At 34.3% G+C, this 18,869-nt stretch overlaps 1 protein-coding gene across 5 annotated transcripts in view; it reads left to right on the top strand.

Moving 5' to 3' along the window:
• Window positions 1–18,869, top strand: part of MON2 (MON2 regulator of endosome-to-Golgi trafficking) — a 124,189-nt gene that overhangs the window by 46,625 nt on the left and 58,695 nt on the right. For all 5 annotated transcript variants that reach the window (XM_027106888.1, XM_027106885.1, XM_027106886.1 and 2 more), the window contains 10 exons: window positions 124–260; window positions 1,050–1,203; window positions 10,074–10,309; window positions 12,493–12,574; window positions 13,714–13,898; window positions 14,685–14,797; window positions 15,143–15,247; window positions 15,581–15,661; window positions 15,740–15,813; window positions 15,905–15,995. In XM_027106888.1, the coding sequence (XP_026962689.1) occupies window positions 124–260; window positions 1,050–1,203; window positions 10,074–10,309; window positions 12,493–12,574; window positions 13,714–13,898; window positions 14,685–14,797; window positions 15,143–15,247; window positions 15,581–15,661; window positions 15,740–15,813; window positions 15,905–15,995 (1,258 nt within the window). The remainder of the gene's footprint in view (window positions 1–123; window positions 261–1,049; window positions 1,204–10,073; window positions 10,310–12,492; window positions 12,575–13,713; window positions 13,899–14,684; window positions 14,798–15,142; window positions 15,248–15,580; window positions 15,662–15,739; window positions 15,814–15,904; window positions 15,996–18,869) is intronic.

Here is an 18,869-nt window from a genome sequence, read left to right on the forward strand (position 1 = left end):
GTGTGCTGAAGAAGTTTTAAGTATAGCATTGAGACTGATTTATCAACATTACTTGCTATTAAAAAAAAATTAAACATTTTTAATCAAATATTTTCTCCAAAAACATTTAAAATTATTTTACAGGTCATTTTGTCAGTCCTATGATATGAAACAGCATTCTACCAAGGTTTTTCGTGATATTGTGAATGCACTGGGATCTTTTATCCAGTCCTTGTTTCTTGTCCCTCCGACTGGAAATCCTGCTACGACAAACCAAGCTGGTAAAGGCTTAGTCATATTTTGGTTTTTATATTCTGGCATAATTTACAATATTCAATATTCTGAGAGGATATTTACAGAAATCCTGTGACTAGAGAAATTGAGGTTACCTAAATATATACATTTATTTTATAATTTCTTATATTTCTTTATAGTATTTTAAGTTTTATATATAAATATAAAGATTTACACTTAAAGAATAATTTGATTTCACTGAGGTAACTATGTTTCTTTCCAGAATATATATTCTTCTCTGATATACTTTCAGTTCCTCTCATCACATAAGAACAAAAGTTTAGATGCTAATTTTCATTTTAGAAGAATCTTCATTTGGTGCCTCTCTTTAAAGAGTGTGGTTACTACTAAGGTAGTAACTAAGGAGGTCTGTTAGTCATTCTTTTAACAAAACAGGTGAACGTGATTTAAATTTGGAAATCAGTGTATAGCTTCTTGTTCCCTTTAACTTCTTTCTCTTCCATTTTTAACTTTCTGATTAGTGGTCTCTTTTGTCCTTTAATCCCACCTCTGATAAAAAGTGATTTAACAAAAGGTATGTTACATAGTTTGTCAGTATTTTTACTCATTAGTACCTTTTATATAAAGAAGGAAATGGTGTTTTGGGGAAACAGGGAGACTCTCTAGTAGCCAAAATAGGATTGGTAAATTTCATTTATTTGTGCAGTATCCATTCCTATAGCATAATTTTAAAAAATTGACCAAGTGTTTGAATATTATGGATTTGTAATTAAGTAGTAAATTGGTGTCTTTGCTTGCTTTCCCTTATCTAACAGGAAGCAATAATTCAGGTGGCCCTGTCTCGGCACCAGCTAACTCAGGAATGTTGGGGATTGGTGGAGGTGTTACTTTGCTACCAGCATTTGAATATAGGGGAACTTGGATACCTATTCTGACTGTAACAGTACAAGGCAGTGCTAAAGCAACCTAGTAAGTAGTAGTAGCATTATTTTGTAAGGAATGTTATTGTTGGGGTTTATATTTTATAGTAAAATGTTTCTCTCTGCATTATATTTAAAATTTTAGACCTACTATTTCTAACATATTTAAGAACTAATTTTCTTTTGTTATATTTTGAGAATTTTATCTAGGACTGGATTTTGTTTGTTTTCTTTTGTACTACTTGAGGACTATTAACAGCATAACAAAACAGAATGTGATTTCTTTACCTAAGGACCTATCCACTTGTTCTGTATGGCTTTTTGATTTAAGTATGTGGCTTGATTTCAGGCCTTGTGGACTTAGGTCTTCTGATACTGAGTTATCTTCAGCAAATTAGTTTACCTATTTAAAAATCTCAATGTACTCAACTATAAAATGGGAGTAGTGACATATCTACCTTTCAGGATTCTGTATGTGGATAGTTAAATGTTTGGCTGATCACATTTTTAGGGTTTACCACATGGAACTTTTAGTTTAATTAATTAAAGTGTTTAATGGATTCCACATGTGTTATTTAAAAATTTGTCATTATGGGGCTTCCCTGATGGCGCAGTGGTTGAGAGTCCACCTGCCGATGCAGGGGACACGGGTTCGTGCCCCAGTCCGGGAAGATCCCACATGCCGTGGAGTGGCTGGGCCCATGAGCCATGGCTGCTGAGCCTGCGGTCCGGAGCCTGTGCTCCGCAACGGGAGAGGCCACGGCAGTGAGAGGCCTGCGTACTGCAAACAAACAAACAAACAAACAAAACAAAAATTTGTCATTAGACATTTCAGTTTAACAACTACATATTCAACAGTGTATTGTTGATTTTTCTTAAGTAAGTCTTAGTGAACTGTAGTGCTTACAGAGATAAAGCAACCAATACTACATGTGTTTAACATTGCCACAGTTGTGAGGCAGTTAACTAATATATTTTGAGTAATTGATATGCATAATTAAAACACTGTTCCAGTGACAGTAAATCAAGACTTAAACTGTGAAGCAGAATCTCTGACTAGTTTAAATCATGAATTTGTATGATATGTCAGCCTGCATTGTATCATCACAATGATATTTTACTGTGCAGCTTTTTATTTTGCCTAAAATTATAAAAGTAAAGAGTCATGGAGGACAGAAATATTGTTATTCTTAGTCACTTAAAAGATTGAAGTTACTGTCTCATATAGGCTTTGCCTTGCTACAAAGGCTAATGATTGAGTATACTACAGTATCAAGTTATAAAAGAATCAGATTTCTAGCACTGAAGGAGACATTAATAATTATCTCATTCATTACCCCACCTCATTTTTTAAATTGAAACAATCCCAACACAAAACAAAATTGCTGCTCTTGTGGACCTTACATTTTAGTGAGTGAGATAGTCAATAAAGATGCAAATAAACATGTAGTATCACGTTGGGTAATGGTTAACTGTTTGAAGAAAAAGCAAGTTATAAGGGTGTAGAGAGTGATCACAGTGAAGATAGGAACAGAAAGGATATATCTGAGGAAATAAGAGTGAGCAAAGACATAATTATTATTTTTTTAACATCTTTATTGAAGTATAATTGCTTTACAATGTTGTGTTAATTTCTGCTGTATAACAAGGTGAATCAGCTATATGTATACCTATATCCCCATATCTCTTCCCTCTTGGGTCTCCCTCCTACCCTCCCTATCCCACCCCTTTAGGTGGTCACAAAGCACCAAGTTGATCTCCCTGTGCTATGTGGCTGCTTCCCACTAGCTATCTATTTTACATTGGTAGTATATATAACTCCATACCACACTCTCACTTTGTCCCAGCTTACCCTTCCCCCATCCTGTGTCCTCAAGTCCATTCTCTACGTCTGCATCTTTATTCCTGTCCTGCCCCTACGTTCTTCAGAACTTTTTTTTTTTTAGATTCCATGTATATGTGTTAGCATATGGTATTTGTTTTTCTCTTTCTGACTTACTTCACTCTGTATGACAGACTCTAGGTCCATCCACCTCACTACAAATAACTCAATTTCATTTCTTTTTATGGCTGAGTAATATTCCATTGTATATATGTGCCACATCTTCTTTATCCATTCATCTTTTGATGGACATTTAGGTTGCTTCCATGTCCTAGCTATTGTAAATAGTGCTGCAATGAACATTGTGGTGCATGACTCTAATTATGGTTTTCTCAGGGTATATGCCCAGTAGTGGGATTGCTGGGTCGTATGGTAGTTCTATTTTTAGTTTCCTAAGGAACCTCCATACTGTTTTCCATAGTGTATCAATTTACATTCCCACCGACAGTGCAAGAGGGTTCCCTTTTCTGCACACCCTCTCCAGCCTTTATTGTTTGTAGATTTTTTGATGATGGCCATTCTGACTGGTGTGAGCTGCTACCTCATTGTAGTTTTGATTTGCATTTCTCTAATGATTAGTGATGTTGAGCATCCTTTCATGTGTTTGTTGGCAATCTGTATGTCTTCTTTGGAGAGATGTCTGTTTAGATCTTCTGCCCATTTTTGGATTGGGTAGTTTGTGTTTTTGATATTGAGCTGCATGAGATTCATCCTTTGTCAGTTGCTTCATTTGCAAATATTTTCTCCCATTCTGAGGGTTGTCTTTTCGTCTTGTTTATGTTTTCCTTAGCTGTGCAAAAGCTTTTAAGTTTCATTAGGTCCCATTTGTTTATTTTTGTTTTTATTTCCATTTCTCTAGGAGGTGGGTCAAAAAGGATCTTGCTGTGATTTATGTCATACAGTGTTCTGCCTATGTTTTCCTCTAAGAGTTTTATAGTGTCTGGCCTTACATTTAGGTCTTTAATCCTTTTAGAGTTTATTTCTGTATATGGTGTTAGGCAGTGTTCTAATTTCATTCTTTTACATGTAGTTGTCCAGTTTTCCCAGCACCACTTATTGAAGAGGCTGCCTTTTCCCCATTGTGTATTCTTGCCTCCTTTATCAAAAATAAGGTGACCATATGTGCATGGGTTTATCTCTGGGCTTTCTGTCCTGTTCCATTGATCTATATTTCTGTTTTTGTACCATACTGTCTTGATTACTGTAGCTTTGTAGTATAGTCTGAAGTCAGGGAGCCTGATTCCTCCAGCTCTGTTTTTCTTTCTCAAGATTGCTTTGGCTATTTGGGGTCTTTTGTGTTTCCATACAAATTGTGAAATTTTTTGTTCTAGTTCTGTGAAAAATGCCATTGGTAGTTTGATAGGGATTGCATTGAATTTGTAAATTGCTTTGGGTAGTATAGTCATTTTCACAATGTTGATTCTTCCAATCCAAGAACATGGCATGTCTCTCCATCTGTTTGTATCGTCTTTAATTTCTTTCATCAGTGTCTTATAGTTTTCTGCATACAGGACTTTTATCTCCTTAGGTAGGTTTATTCCTACATATTTTATTCGTTTTGTCGCAGTGGTAAATGGGAGTGTTTCCTTAATTTCACTTCCACATTTTTCATCATTAGTGTATAGGAGTGCAAGAGATTTCTATGCATTAATTTTGTATCCTGCTACTTTACCAAATTCATTGATTAGCTCTAGTAGTTTTATGGTAGCATCTTTAGGATTCTCTATGTATAGTATCATTTCATCTGCAAACAGTGGCAGTTTTACTTCTTTCTGATTTGGATTCCTTTTATTTCTTTTTCTTCTCTGATGGCTGTGGCTCAAACTTCCAAAACAATGTTGAATCATAGTGGTGAGAGTGGGCAGCCTTGTCTTGTTCCTGATCTTAGTGGAAATGGTTTCAGTTTTTCACCATTGAGGGCGATGTTGGCTGTGGGCTTGTCATATATGGCCTTTATTCTGTTGAGGAAAGTTCCCTTTATGCCTATTTTCTGGAGAGTTTTTATCATAAATGGGTGTTGAATTTTGTCGAACGCTTTCTCGGCATCTATTGAGATGATCATACGGTTTTTCTCCTTCAATTTGTTAACATGGTGTATCACATTGATTGATTTGCGTATACTGAAGAATCCTTGCATTCCTGGGGTAAACCCCACTTGATCATGGTGTATGATCCTTTTAATGTGCTGTTGAATTCTGCTTGCTAGTATTTTGTTGAGGATTTTTGCATCTATGTTCATCAGTGATATTGGCCTGTAGTTTTCTTTCTTTGTGACATCTCTGTCTGGTTTTGGTATCAGGGTGATGGTGGCCTTGTAGAATGAGTTTGGGAGTGTTCTTCCCTCTGCTATATTTTAGAAGTATTTGAGAAGGATAGGTGTTAGCTTTTCTCTAAATGTTTGATAGAATTCACCTGTGAAGCCATCTGGTCCTGGACTCTTGTTTGTTGGAAGATTTTAAATCACAGTCTCAATTTCAGTGCTTGTGACTGGTCTGTTTATATTTCCTATTTCTTCCTGGTTCAGTCTCAGAAGGTTGTGCTTTTCTAAGAATGTGTCCATTTCTTCCAGGCTGTCCATTTTATTGGCATATAGTTGCTTGTAGTAATCTCTCATGATCCTTTGTATTTCTGCAATGTCAGTTGTTACTTCTCCTTTTTCATTTCTAATTCTATTGATTTGGGTCTTCTCCCTTTTTTTCTTGATGAGTCTGACTAATGGTTTATCAATTGTGTTTATCTTCTCAATGAACCAGCTTTTAGTTTTATTGATCTTTGCTATTGTTTCCTTCATTTCTTTTTCATTTATTTCTGATCTGATCTTTATGATTTCTTTCCTTCTGCTAACTTTGGGGGTTCTTTTGTTCTTCTTTCTCTGATTGCTTTAGGTGTAAGGTTTGGTTGTTTATTTGAGATGTTTCTTGTTTCTTGAGGTAGGATTGTATTTCTATAAACTTCCCGCTTAGAACTGCTTTTACTTCATCCCATAGGTTTTGGATCATTGTGTTTTCATTGTCATTTGTTTCTAGATATTTTTTGATATCCTCTTTGATTTCTTCAGTGATCTCTTGATTATTTAGTAGTGTATTGTTTAGCCTCCATATGTTTGCTTTTTTTACAGGTTTTTTCCTGTAACTGATATCTAGTCTCATAGCGTTGTGGTCAGAAAAGATACTTGATATGATTTCAGTTTTCTTAAATTTACCAAGGCTTGATTTGTGACCCAGGATATGATCTCTCCTGTAGAATGTTCCATGAGCACTTGAGAAGAATGTGTATTCTGTTGTTTTTGGATCGAATGTCCTATAAATATCAGTCAGGTCCATCTTGTTTAGTGTGTCATTTAACGCTTGTGTTTACTTATTTATTTTCATTTTGGATGATATGTCCATTGGTGAAAGTGGGGTGTTAAAGTCCCCTACTATAATTGTGTTTCTGTTGATATCCTCTTTTATGGCTGTTAGCATCTGTCTTATGTATTGAGGTGCTCCTATGTTGGGTGCATAAATATTTATAATTTTTGTATCTTCTTCTTGGATTGATCCCTTGGTCATTGTGTAGTGTCATTCTTTGTCTCTTATAATAGTCTTTATTTTAAAGTCTATTTTGTCTGATATGAGAATTGCTACTCCAGCTTTCTTTTGATTTCCATTTGCATGGAATATCTTTTTCCATCCCCTCACTTTCAGTCTGTATGTGTCTCTAGGTCTGAAGTGGGTCTCTTGTAGAGAGCATATATATGGGTCTTATTTTTGTATCCATTCAGCCAGTCTGTGTCTTTTGGTTGGAGCATTTAATCCATTTACATTTAAGGTAGTTATCGATATGTATCGATACTCACTTCTGAAATCATAAATAGACAGAAAATACTGGGTTTCTTTTGTAAATGGGTTAGTATGTTCACATTGGGACCTACCTGTTGAATTGGTATCTTTTATTCATTGTGAGTTTTAGTATAAAATGATTTTCACTGTTTTCTTTGAAGACATACATATAAATGTTAATTGTGTATACAGTTCTTTTTTGACTTCTTAAGTGTGTAATAATTTGAAAACTTAAGTGACATATAGACAAGTAGTTTTGACATAATTAATGACAGTATATTCTTTCAGATTTATTATACTATGGCTCCCTTCAAAGTTGGACTTGTGACAGTTTTTTCAACTTGACCTTAATTTTAAAATATTTAAATAAATGGGTTACCTTTAATCTAAAAGTGGAGTTTGTGTAGTAATTACAATAAAGCAGCACTGAAACAGTTAAAGTGTGGGTTTGTTTAGGTTTGTGGTATAAATTACCTTTTTCTCTTAACTATTCTGGTGCTTAAAGTCTGTACCACAGAATTTGGGAATTAGAGTTTGTGATGTTTAGGAGTATTTTATCTGTTTTAGATGCATTTTCCCAATAGATGATATATTCTTTGAGAACAGAGATTTGTCTAACAAGATGCTTGGCACTGATTGGTTTAGTATGTGGCTCTTTAAGGCTAATTGGCCTGGCAAAGATTAAACCCATAAACTTCACTTCCCCATTTGAGCTTAAATATCTTGATCGATAATATAAATATGTTAGTATTGGTTACCTAAATTTTAAAAATACTGAGAATTGGCCCATATGGGTTAAACTGATAGGCTTTAGAGTCGGACTTGGGTTAAAAACTGCTGACTGATAACTGTCACCCTAGTTCACAGTTTCATCATCTGTATCTCTTAGGGTTTTTGTGAGGAGTTAAATGAGGTACATTAAAAAAAAAAACCCTTAGTATCCCAGGCTGAGAGTAAATTGCTCAATAAATGATAGGTATACATAGGTGTTTTTATTGTTTATTGTGAGTTTTACATCTTTATAAATTTCCTACCTTATACTGATTATGATTAGGAGACTTTTAGAATTTGAGTTTGGAAATTACTTTTATTAGCTTTTCTTATTACGATCTTTAGTGATTTCAATTTTGTTTTTGAGATAGAAGTAACATAGGATTAAATTTGCCCTTTTACAATTGTACAGTTCATGGTTTTATTATATTCAGACGTTAGGCAACCATAAGCAGCATCTAATTTCAGAACTTTTTCGTCACCCCAGAGGAAAAAAAAGCCATATCCATAAGCAGTCATCCTGCAATCTCCCTTTCCCTACCCCTTAGCAACTACTAATCTACTTTCTCTGTTGATTTGCTTATTCTGGATATTTCATATGAATGGAATCATACAATAAATATTCTTGTGTGTCAGGCTTCTTTTATTCAGCATAATGTTTTGAAGGTTCATCTATGTTGCAGGTTGTACCAGTACTTTCTGTTTGTGGCTGAATAATATTCCACCTTATGGTAGTACCACATTTTGTTTATTTCATTGTCAGTTGATGGGCATTTGGGTTGTTTCCACTTTTTGGCTATGAATAATGCTGCTATGAGCATTTGCCTGCAAGTTTTTGCATAGATATTTTCATTTCTACTGGATGTATACGTAGGGGTGGAATTGCTGGGCCATGTAGTTACTCTATGTTTTACTTTCTGTTGAACTGCCAAGCTGTTTTCCCAAGCAACCACACCATTTTACATTTTCACCAACAATGTGTGAGGGTTTCAGTTTCACCACATCCTTAGCAATACTTGTTACTGTCTTTTGATTATAGCCGTCCTAGTGGGTAAGTGGTATCTTACTGTGTTTCAAATTGACATTGAGTATCTCATTCATGTGCTTATTGTCCATTTATATATCATCTTGGGAGAAATATCTATTGAAATCCTTTGCTCCTTTTTAGTTGGGTTTTCTTTTTATTATTATTGAGTTGTGAAAGTTCTTACATATTCAACATCTAGTCCCTTATCAGATATATGATTTCCAAAAATTTTCTTGCATTCTGTGGATTGTCTTTTCATTTTCTTGATAGTGTCCTTCAGAGCACGATCATTTTTACTTTTGATGAATTCAGTTTATCTGTTTTTCCTTTGGTCACTTATGCATTTTGATATCATACCTAACCATTTCATAATTTGAGGTCATAAAGATTTTTGCCCATGTTTTCTTCTAAGAGTTTTTAGTTTTACATCTTACATTTAGGTCATTGATTCATTTTGAGTTCATTTTTGTATATGGTATGAGGTAAGGCTCCAGTATCACTCTTTTACATGTGAATATCCGTTAGTCCTTTCCCCATTGAATTATTCTTTCTCCATTGAATTATCTTGACAGATTTCCATTTTAAGGAATTTAAAACCTGTTTGTCATGATTTGAAACAAAAGGTTTGTTGTCTTTCCGTCTGAAAGCTCTGTCCTAATTACGGAGTATAACTTGCTCTAAAATTTGAACGTGACACACTGATGCTTTAAGTATTACCTTACCCTGTTGGCCGATTGTATCTGAGATGATAGGATGACAGATGAGCTGGATATCTCACAGTAATAATTTTCCCTAGTATGAAAGCTTCTTTTCCTCTTTATAGGATTGATTTGATCTTATAAGATCTTATTTTACTTATTTATTACCTTTTTAAAATTACAGTTAATTTACAATATTGTGTTAGTTTCAAGTGTACAGCAAAGTGATTTCAGTTATACATAAATATTTGTAGGTACTCTTTTTCAGATTCTTTTCCATTACAGGTTATTACAGGATATTGAGTATAGTCCCCTGTGCTATATAGTAGGTCCTTGTTGTTTACCGATTTTATATAGCAGCTTATTTTAAAAGCAGCTAAGTCAGAGTTTGAGATGGCTTGTAATCTGTCTTTTTCTATTTTGTATGTAAGTATTTTTTCTAATGTCAACAATTAATGAAAATACTGGCACAACTTGGGGGAGAGGCAAAAAGTGAATTATTAAAATAATCAGTTATCATACTGGTCAGGCCTTAATTTTTCTAATCAGTTTCTTAGAATACCATGAAGGGATCTGTCCTCCAAAGGAAACCCAGTAGTGACCATTTACTTTTGCTATTCTGTTAATCTTAATTTCTGTAGTCTACAGATTATGGAAATAGTTATATGTATTTTCATCATTGTGGCTTCTCATTAGCATCTGATTTTTTCATAATTTCAGCCTAGAGATGTTGGACAAAGTTGAGCCCCCGACTATACCAGAAGGTTATGCTATGTCCGTGGCATTCCATTGTTTGCTAGACCTTGTACGTGGAATCACTAGTATGATTGAAGGAGAGTTAGGAGAGGTTGAAACAGAATGTCAGACAACTACCACTGAAGCAGTTTCTTCACCAGCACAGTCATCAGAACAGCAAGAATTACAGTCAACATCAGACCAAATGGATAAAGCAATAGGTATATTATTATGATTCTGTATTTTTAATTTTTATTTTGAAATACTTTTAAATTTACAGGGAAATTGCAAAAATAATAGTTTCCATATATCCTTCACCATGATATTCCAATTGTTAACTACAATATTTGCATTATCATTCTCTCTATATACATGTCACTATACTTTTTTTTGAACTATTTGAGAATAAGTTGCAGACATGATGCCCATTACCCCTGAGTACTTTAAAGTGTATTTTCGAAAAATAAGGACAGTTTTCTACTTAACCACAGTATAGTCACCATCAGAAATTTAGCATCAATTCAATATGTCATCGAATCCCAAATGTCCTTCAAATTTTGCCATTTGCCTCAGTGATGTCCTTTATGGTCTAGGATTACATGTTGAATTCAGTTGCATGTCTCTATACCCTCCTTCAGTATGGAACAATTCCTTAATTTTTCCATGTTTTATATGACCTTGCCATTTTTGAAGAGAACAGCCCAGTCTACTTGGGTTTGTTTTTGTTTCCTCATAATTAGATTCAATATATTCATTTTTGGCAGAGCTACCACAGAAATGTTGCTATGCTATACACTGGTGATGTTAACTTTTATCATTTGGTTAGTATGATGTGTGCCTTGTTTCTTCAGTATAAAGTTAATTATTAACTTTTTCTGGAGAAATACTTTGAGACATCTGTAAAAGAGAGCTTTCCCTTCTTCCTCATTTATTTTGTTTCATTTATTTATTTGTATTAGTGTAGACTCTCGGATTCCTATTTTATTCAAAGAGTTACAATCTTTGATTATGATTATTTGGTTTAATGCTCATTATCCCTGACATGGCCATTTGGGACCCCTTTCAAGCTAGCCCCTGTGTCCTTTTATCATCCCATGTCCTTTTGTCATTTTCTGAGCACTACCTTACTGCCTGATACAGCAAAATGTTCTAAGGTCATCTTGGATTTTTCTTGCCTAACCTAGGAGTCAGTTATTTTTCCAAGGAGCCCTAGTTCCTTTTAGTGGAGAATAGTATTTAGAAACTAACACATGGCCATTAGGTATGCTTCTTGGTACGTGAATAGAAATACACACATACATGAGCACACATCTATCTACATTTTAAAAATATGTATCTTGGGACTTCCCTCGTGGTGCAGTGGTTAAGAATCTACCTGCCAATGCAGGGGACACATTCGAACCCTGGTCTGGGAAAATTCCACATACTGCGGAGCAGTTAAGCCCATGCGCCACAACTACTAAGCCTGCGCTCTAGAGCCTGCAAGCCACAACTATTGAAGCCTGAGCGCCGAGAGCCCGTGCTCTGCAACAGGAGAAGCCACCACAATGAGAAGCCTACGTACTGCAACAAAGTGTAGCCCCCAATCGCCGCAACTAGAGAAAGCCTGTGCGCGGCAATGAAGACCCCACACAGCCATAAATAAATAAATAAATTTTTAAGAAGATCTTCAAAAAATAAATAAATAAAAATAAAAACATATATCTCTCTATATTGAATACCATGAGGTCACACCAATCTTTTCAATTCCAGTTTAATACCACAGGGTTTACTTTTAACTTTCCATATTTGAAATTTCCTTCTCCAACAGTGAGAAACTTGATCCTGTTTTACTCTGTTTATTTACTTACTTGCACGATATACAGTGTATGTAACCAGTCTCGTGGCTGAGCCTGCTTATCACAGTGTCTCACTGCCAGCTGGTCATACAGGCCGAAAGTTTGGCCCAATGAAATGGAAGGGAATAGGAACTGATATTATATATATAAATATATGTATATATTTTGAAGATCACTTTTGTAAGAAAGATCTTATCATTGATATGTTAAAACAACTCAGTTTTAAAACTTCTTGGGAATTCCCTGGCAGTCCAGTGTTTAGGACTTTTGCGCTCTCACTGCTGAGGGACCAGGTTCCATCCCTGGTTGGGGAACTAAGATCCCACAAGCCACACAGCACAACCAAAAAAAAAAAAGACTTCTTGAATTCTGAAACTATGGTATGGTTTAAAATTTTTCATTTATTCAGATATATATTAAATGTTACAGCTTTATTATTTAATAATTGAGTTGTTTTTGGAATATTTGCTATATTACCAAGTGATAAGGGGGATTATAGAGTTTGACATTGTCAAGTGCTGTGACATCTATAATTATCGTTAAATATTGTTTGTTTTTCCTTTAAGTTAGTAGAGCTGTTTGGGAAGAAATGGTGAATGCCTGCTGGTGTGGTCTGCTTGCTGCACTCTCACTCCTTCTTGATGCCAGGTATTAAGTCTTTGTAAGTTTTATATTGCATGTGGCAGTTATAAAGAAAACAACAAACCATTAAAATGGTTTCCTTAAATTTATCCTGAGAATTATTTCCTAATACTAGTTTTTATGTTCGTGGAATGTTATTATTTTTCTGCCATCCTCTTCCCCCGTCCTATTGTCACATGTTATAATGGAAAATACAATCCTAAAATAATAGAATGCCTTTTTCTTTTCTTTTCTTTTCTTTTTAACATCTTTATTGGAGTATAATTGCTTTACAATGGTGTGTTAGTATCTGCTGTATAACAAAGTGAATCAATATACATATATCCCCATATCTCCTCCCTCTTGCATCTCCCTTCCCCCCTCCCTATCCCACCCCTCTAGGTGGACTCAAAGCACCGAGTTGATCTCCCTGTGCTATGCTATGTGGCTGCTTCCCACTAGCTATCTATTTTACATTTGGTAGTATATGTATGTCAGTGCCACTCTCTCACTTAGTCCCAGCTTACCCTTCCCCCTCCCCATGTCCTCAAGTCCATTCTCTACATCTGTGTCTTTATTCCTGCCCTGCCCCTAGGTTCATCAGAATCTTTTTTCTTTTTTTTTTAGATTCCATATATATGTGTTAGCATACGGTATTTGTTTTTCTCTTTTTGACTTACTTCACTCTGTATGACAGACTCTAGGTCCATCCACCTTGCTACAAATAACTCAATTTTGTTTCTTTTTATGGCTGAGTAATATTCCATTGTATATATATGCCACATCTTCTTTATCCACAGAATGCCTTTTTCATTTTAAGCTTTACTACTACTTTTACAATGATGATGATTATATTATTCAATTTTTTTATGTTTTTCTTTAGAATTATAGAATTTACTGATTTTAAAATGCTTGATATTTTTAAGTTATATCTTTGAGTTCTTGACCATTTTCTTCATTAATGAATATATGTGTCATAAATTGCTTTTAACCAGTTCAAATTTTCAGATGTTTATTAGTTAAAAGTTCTTCTTAAGTAGACTGATTTTGACAATGTTTTAAATAGATTTTCTTAAAACTTTACTGACTGCCTAATTCCACATCATGTTTGGCAGCATAATTTAAAAGAAATTAATCATACTAAATAAAATACTTTTTCTTTTCAGCACAGATGAAGCTGCCACTGAGAATATTTTAAAAGCTGAACTGACTATGGCTGCTCTTTGTGGAAGACTGGGCCTTGTAACTTCAAGAGATGCCTTTATAACTGCAATATGCAAAGGTTCCCTGCCTCCCCATTATGCTCTTACTGTATTGAATACCACCACTGCAGCCACACTTTCCAACAAATGTAAGATTTCAGCTTCCTCTGAGTTCTCTTCATCTATCGGGGTGACATGGCATAGGGAAGAGATTATAGAAATTCTGAGTCCAAGCCTCTGCTCTTCCACTCACTGAGTCTCTGACCTCTATGGGAAGTTAATGTCCCTAAGCCTCAATTTCTTCCATCTTTTTAAAACAGTGGATGTGGGAGTAGGGCAGAATAATACCAATTTTAAACAGTGATTGTGAGGATAAAAGAAGATAAATCTAGAAGTCCTTTGTAAACTCTAGCATACTGTTGAAATGGGAGTGGTTAGTTTGTTTTGTTTTTAATGGAACTAGTAGAACAGTAATGTTTGCCACCACTTAGATTAAGTTGACATTCAAAAAACTTTTTTTTCTTGTTGATTACTTTGTTACGTGTTACATGTCATATAAAAAAATTTCAGTGTGATGCTCAGTTTTCAAACTGAAAATGTGAGTATTGGTCTCTCTTCAACTTTAAGTAGAAAAGTTTACTGGGAATACATGTTTAAAATAGTAAGTGTCCTAAATTCTATTTTGCTTGTGAAGCAATCTACCAAAGTTTTATAATTTGTTAAAGTTATATATAAAATTACTTAATATTTGCCTAACTTGTCTTTGTTTTTTCACCTCCTTAGTTTTCAAAATGTTTGCATATAGATAATAGGTAACTAAATAAATGTCATAGTTGAACTTATTTTAATCAAATTAATGTTTTAAAATATAACATTACTTTGAGTACAACGTGAAAAGTATATTTTAATTATTTAGGTTTTCCTTTGTGTTCTAGCATATTCCATTCAGGGCCAAAGTGTTATGATGATCAGTCCATCAAGTGAATCTCACCAGCAAGTTGTGGCAGTGGGTCAACCGCTAGCAGTCCAGCCTCAAGGGACAGTAATGGTAAAGTACTTTTTCTTTTCTTGGTAACCAGTTAATACTAATTAACTATCAAGGAAATCTTTCATACCTTTTTTAATGTTTCTCAAAATTCATCATTATACTTACTTTTATCTGAATGATACTTTTAGAAAAACTAGATAAATATGGAGTGACATTATTATAACCAACTATGATAACACAACTTTTAAGCAAATGAATTTGTTCTGTACAAAACCATCCAAGCCTATTTTGTTAATATTTTTGTTTTTTTAGTAAAAAAATTTGAATACGTTAATACTTCTTTATAAGCTTGTAATTTTCAAGAATGCATAACAGTTCTTACAAATATATCCTTTTTTAATATAGCTAACTTCCAAAAATATCCAGTGTATGAGGACTTTACTTAACTTGGCACACTGCCATGGGGCTGTTCTTGGAACATCATGGCAACTTGTCTTGGCAACTCTACAGGTATGTTGTAGCCTCTGGGTCAGAGGCCAATGTTGTTTTTATATCTCACCAGTGCCTATTGGTCCTTTGGGCAGGCCTGAATAGACAGTAAGTATGAAAAAGGAGAAGTCAGAAAAAGAAAAAAGACATGGCTCATATTGTACAAAGCAATGGGATGTTTCTTATAATGGCCTGTTCTACTGCCTATGCTTGGTGGAATAAGTTTTTTGTATGAATATCAATTACTAATTTATATTTAGTTATTAGATACCTACTACTGATTTTAGTTTTAGTTACTGGAATTTTTGTAGGTTTATAAATTTCTTTGTTTTGATTTTTTTTTTTTTTTTACAGCATCTAGTATGGATTCTGGGATTAAAGCCTAGTAGTGGTGGTGCCTTGAAACCTGGGAGAGCTGTAGAAGGACCCAGTACAGTAAGCTCTAGTCATTCTTACTCAATTAGTACTTTGCAAAATGTTTATATGTTACATTTAATTTTATTCTCCTCTTAGGTTCTAACAACAGCAGTGATGACAGATTTGCCAGTGATTTCCAACATACTTTCAAGATTGTTTGAAAGCTCACAGTAAGAGTCAGTTTTTTAATTGATACAAACATTATTGTTAGCTGTATATTTTAGATCAGAATGTCTTATTTCATCATTTTTTTTTTTTTAGGTATCTTGATGACGTATCATTGCATCATTTAATAAATGCACTTTGTTCCTTATCCCTAGAAGCAATGGATATGGCCTATGGAAATAATAAGGTGTGATATTCTACCTTTCTGTGTTAAATATGGTGTATTATTTTGTTTAATAAGGTGTATATTCATTATGATCTTAGCGTTTTACAAGTGGGACTAATACCTTGTAGGCTAGCCCTGTTCTGTTGGGTTTTTATATTTATGGTTGTTATTTGTTGAAGGGGGAGTGAAGAGGACATTTTTTGGCTTATGGTATGTGCCAATATGTATTATGATTTTAAATTGTGTCCATTTCTCTCATGTACTGAATATTTTTTAAAATATTTCTATAAAGAATAATTCAACACCACATTTATAAATGTGTTCCACAAAATGTTACAATAATCCTCATGACTACAACTTATGATTGGAGCAGTACAAGTTTTAAATCAAGGAATATATGTCTCAATTTCTCTTGCCTTCGTTGGGCTGGAAAATAAGGTGTTAATCATTTCTTTCTGAAGGTAATGATTCTCCCTACCTTGAAAATTAAGCTTTTGCTTTGTTTGTTGACTAAATGAATAGAACAGTACTTTTGAGAACATTTCTTTCTATACTCAAAATATCATTTTCTGTTAAACTTGGAAAAGCATGGGAATATTTGGGTTTATTTATACCTTAGAAATTATTTAAAATAAAATACTTTCTACATTTTAAAATGAATAAATATAGTACTTGGACCATTTACAAATAAATGAAGAAACCCAGAAAATAATTAGAAAAGCAGAGAATGCAGCTTATGGTTTATTTAATATCCAACTGTAGGATCCAAAATTATGTTGTCTGCCTAGTCCTTAATTATAATTCTGGGTACTGTGGCTTGTCATCTTGGCTCATGTAATTCATTTAAAGATTAGCCAATAAGATCTTATTGGGACAAAGTTTTGTATATTAAAGCACGTAGAGAATTACATAAACATGCAGGTATTTGAAAATATATATTATAGTTTACTCCAAATCAAGGCAAGGATAATATGAAACACAGTGAAGTAATCAAATTCTTGATACCTTCAATAATCCTACATCCTTAAGATTAATTCTTAACACAAAAGTATAATATTTTTAATAGAGTACCTTAATGAAATCTGAGCAAGTTTATATGGTAATGGCTTGAGAATTTATGTATTCACTCAACAAGTACAGTATGTTTACTATGTACATGACACTCTGCTAGAAAATATAAAGGAAATGTAAGATTTCTACTTTCAAAGAGCATGTAAACCACTTGGCCCATGGATAAGTGGCAGTTAAGGTGGTAAGAGAGTCTAAATAAATGGTATAGATATTAAGTGATATGAGACTTATTTTCTGAATCCTTATTGACTTGTTACATAAGATTTTTTAGTACATATTTTTACTAAAATGAATTAAAACTAATCAAGATAAATTAAATTTGTGATTGGAGCTGAATATTCAAGGAACAGTAGGAGATATATGTGTATGAAAGGGCAGGTTCATGGAAGTCAAAAGAGAAAAATGTTACATGAAGTCGGGATCAATGAGGATTGAGAAAAAAATAGATTTGAGTATTATTAGTTTATTGTTCACCTTGAGGAGTATAATTTCAATAGAGTTGTAGGAGTAGCTGTGATATTTCAGGGAGGCTTGGGGGGAACAGATGTTGAGAAAATGGATACACTGGAATAGAGATGACTTCCCTGAGAATGGGGTCACATCTCTCCATTTTAGGGTTTAATTTTGTAAAGTAATGTAGTGAATAAGGAATGGAAATAAAAGTTTTTAGAAGTATTCAAGTATGAACTTTATAAAAATTATTTTTATGGAGGTGTAAAACAGTTTATTATTCAGTTGTGCTTTCTATAAAAATTTATAAATGTTCAGATGTTAAAATAAGTAGAAACGTTTGTATTTTTTTACTTTTTTTTAAAGTTTATCAATGTCAGCTGTTCTGAGTGAGTTATATAGCTTAGGAATTAAAATGTATATATCATTGTCCTTTAGGTGTGGCTTTAAAGTGACCAGTCATCTCATTTTTGGTTCTCACTTCAGGAATTTGTGCTAATGTGTTGAGGAGGTAGCTGATGGTAAAGCTTGCAAATTCTTTCTTAGAAGGGGGCAATATTGATGATATTTGTGTAGGCATATTACCAGACTCAGTATCACAACAACAAAAATAATTAAAGAGCTATTATTCTTTGTTTACTGTATGTCAGGTACTAACGTATTTTTATTTAATCACTTAAGACAACTCTGTCAGGTTCAGTAGTAATAACCCCTTTTTACAGATGAAATATAAAACTAGCTTAAATAACCTGCCTGGGGTCACCTATTTAGTAATTGGTAGAGCTTGGATTTGAACCCACATATGTCTCATTCCAGAGCTCCATTCTTTTTTTTTTTAAATTTATTTATTTTCTTTATTTAATTTTTGGCTGCATTGGGCCTTCGTTGCTGCACGCAGGCTTTTTCTCTAGTTTCAGAGAGCGGGGGCTACTCTTCATTGTGGTGAGCAGGCTTCTCACTGCGATGGCGTCTCTTGTTGCGTAGCACCAGCCCTAGGCGTGCAGGCTTCAGTAGTTGTTGAGCACAGGCTCAGTAGTTGTGGCTTGCAGGCTCAGTAGTTGTGGTGCATGGGCTTAGTTGCTCAGCGCCACGTGGGATCTTCCCGGACCAGGGCTCGAACCCGTGGCCCCTGCATTGGCAGGTGGATTCTTAACCACTGTGCCACCAGGGAAGCCCCAGAGCTCCATTCTTAACCACTTCACTTGTGGCTCAAAGTTTTGTGTGCATCAAAGTCAGGTATGGCATTTTTAAAAAATGCACAAGTCAGGGCCAGTTTCTAGGCTTCATGAATATAAGAATCTTTGGGTATGAGGTCTGGACATATACATTCTTTTAAATGCTACGTGATTCCTCTGTGTATCCTCATTAGAATAA

Source organism: Aethalodelphis obliquidens, unplaced genomic scaffold (assembly GCF_003676395.1).
Source record: "Aethalodelphis obliquidens isolate GAN/ISIS:26980383/991018 unplaced genomic scaffold, ASM367639v1 scaffold8, whole genome shotgun sequence".
NCBI lineage: Eukaryota > Metazoa > Chordata > Mammalia > Artiodactyla > Delphinidae > Aethalodelphis > Aethalodelphis obliquidens.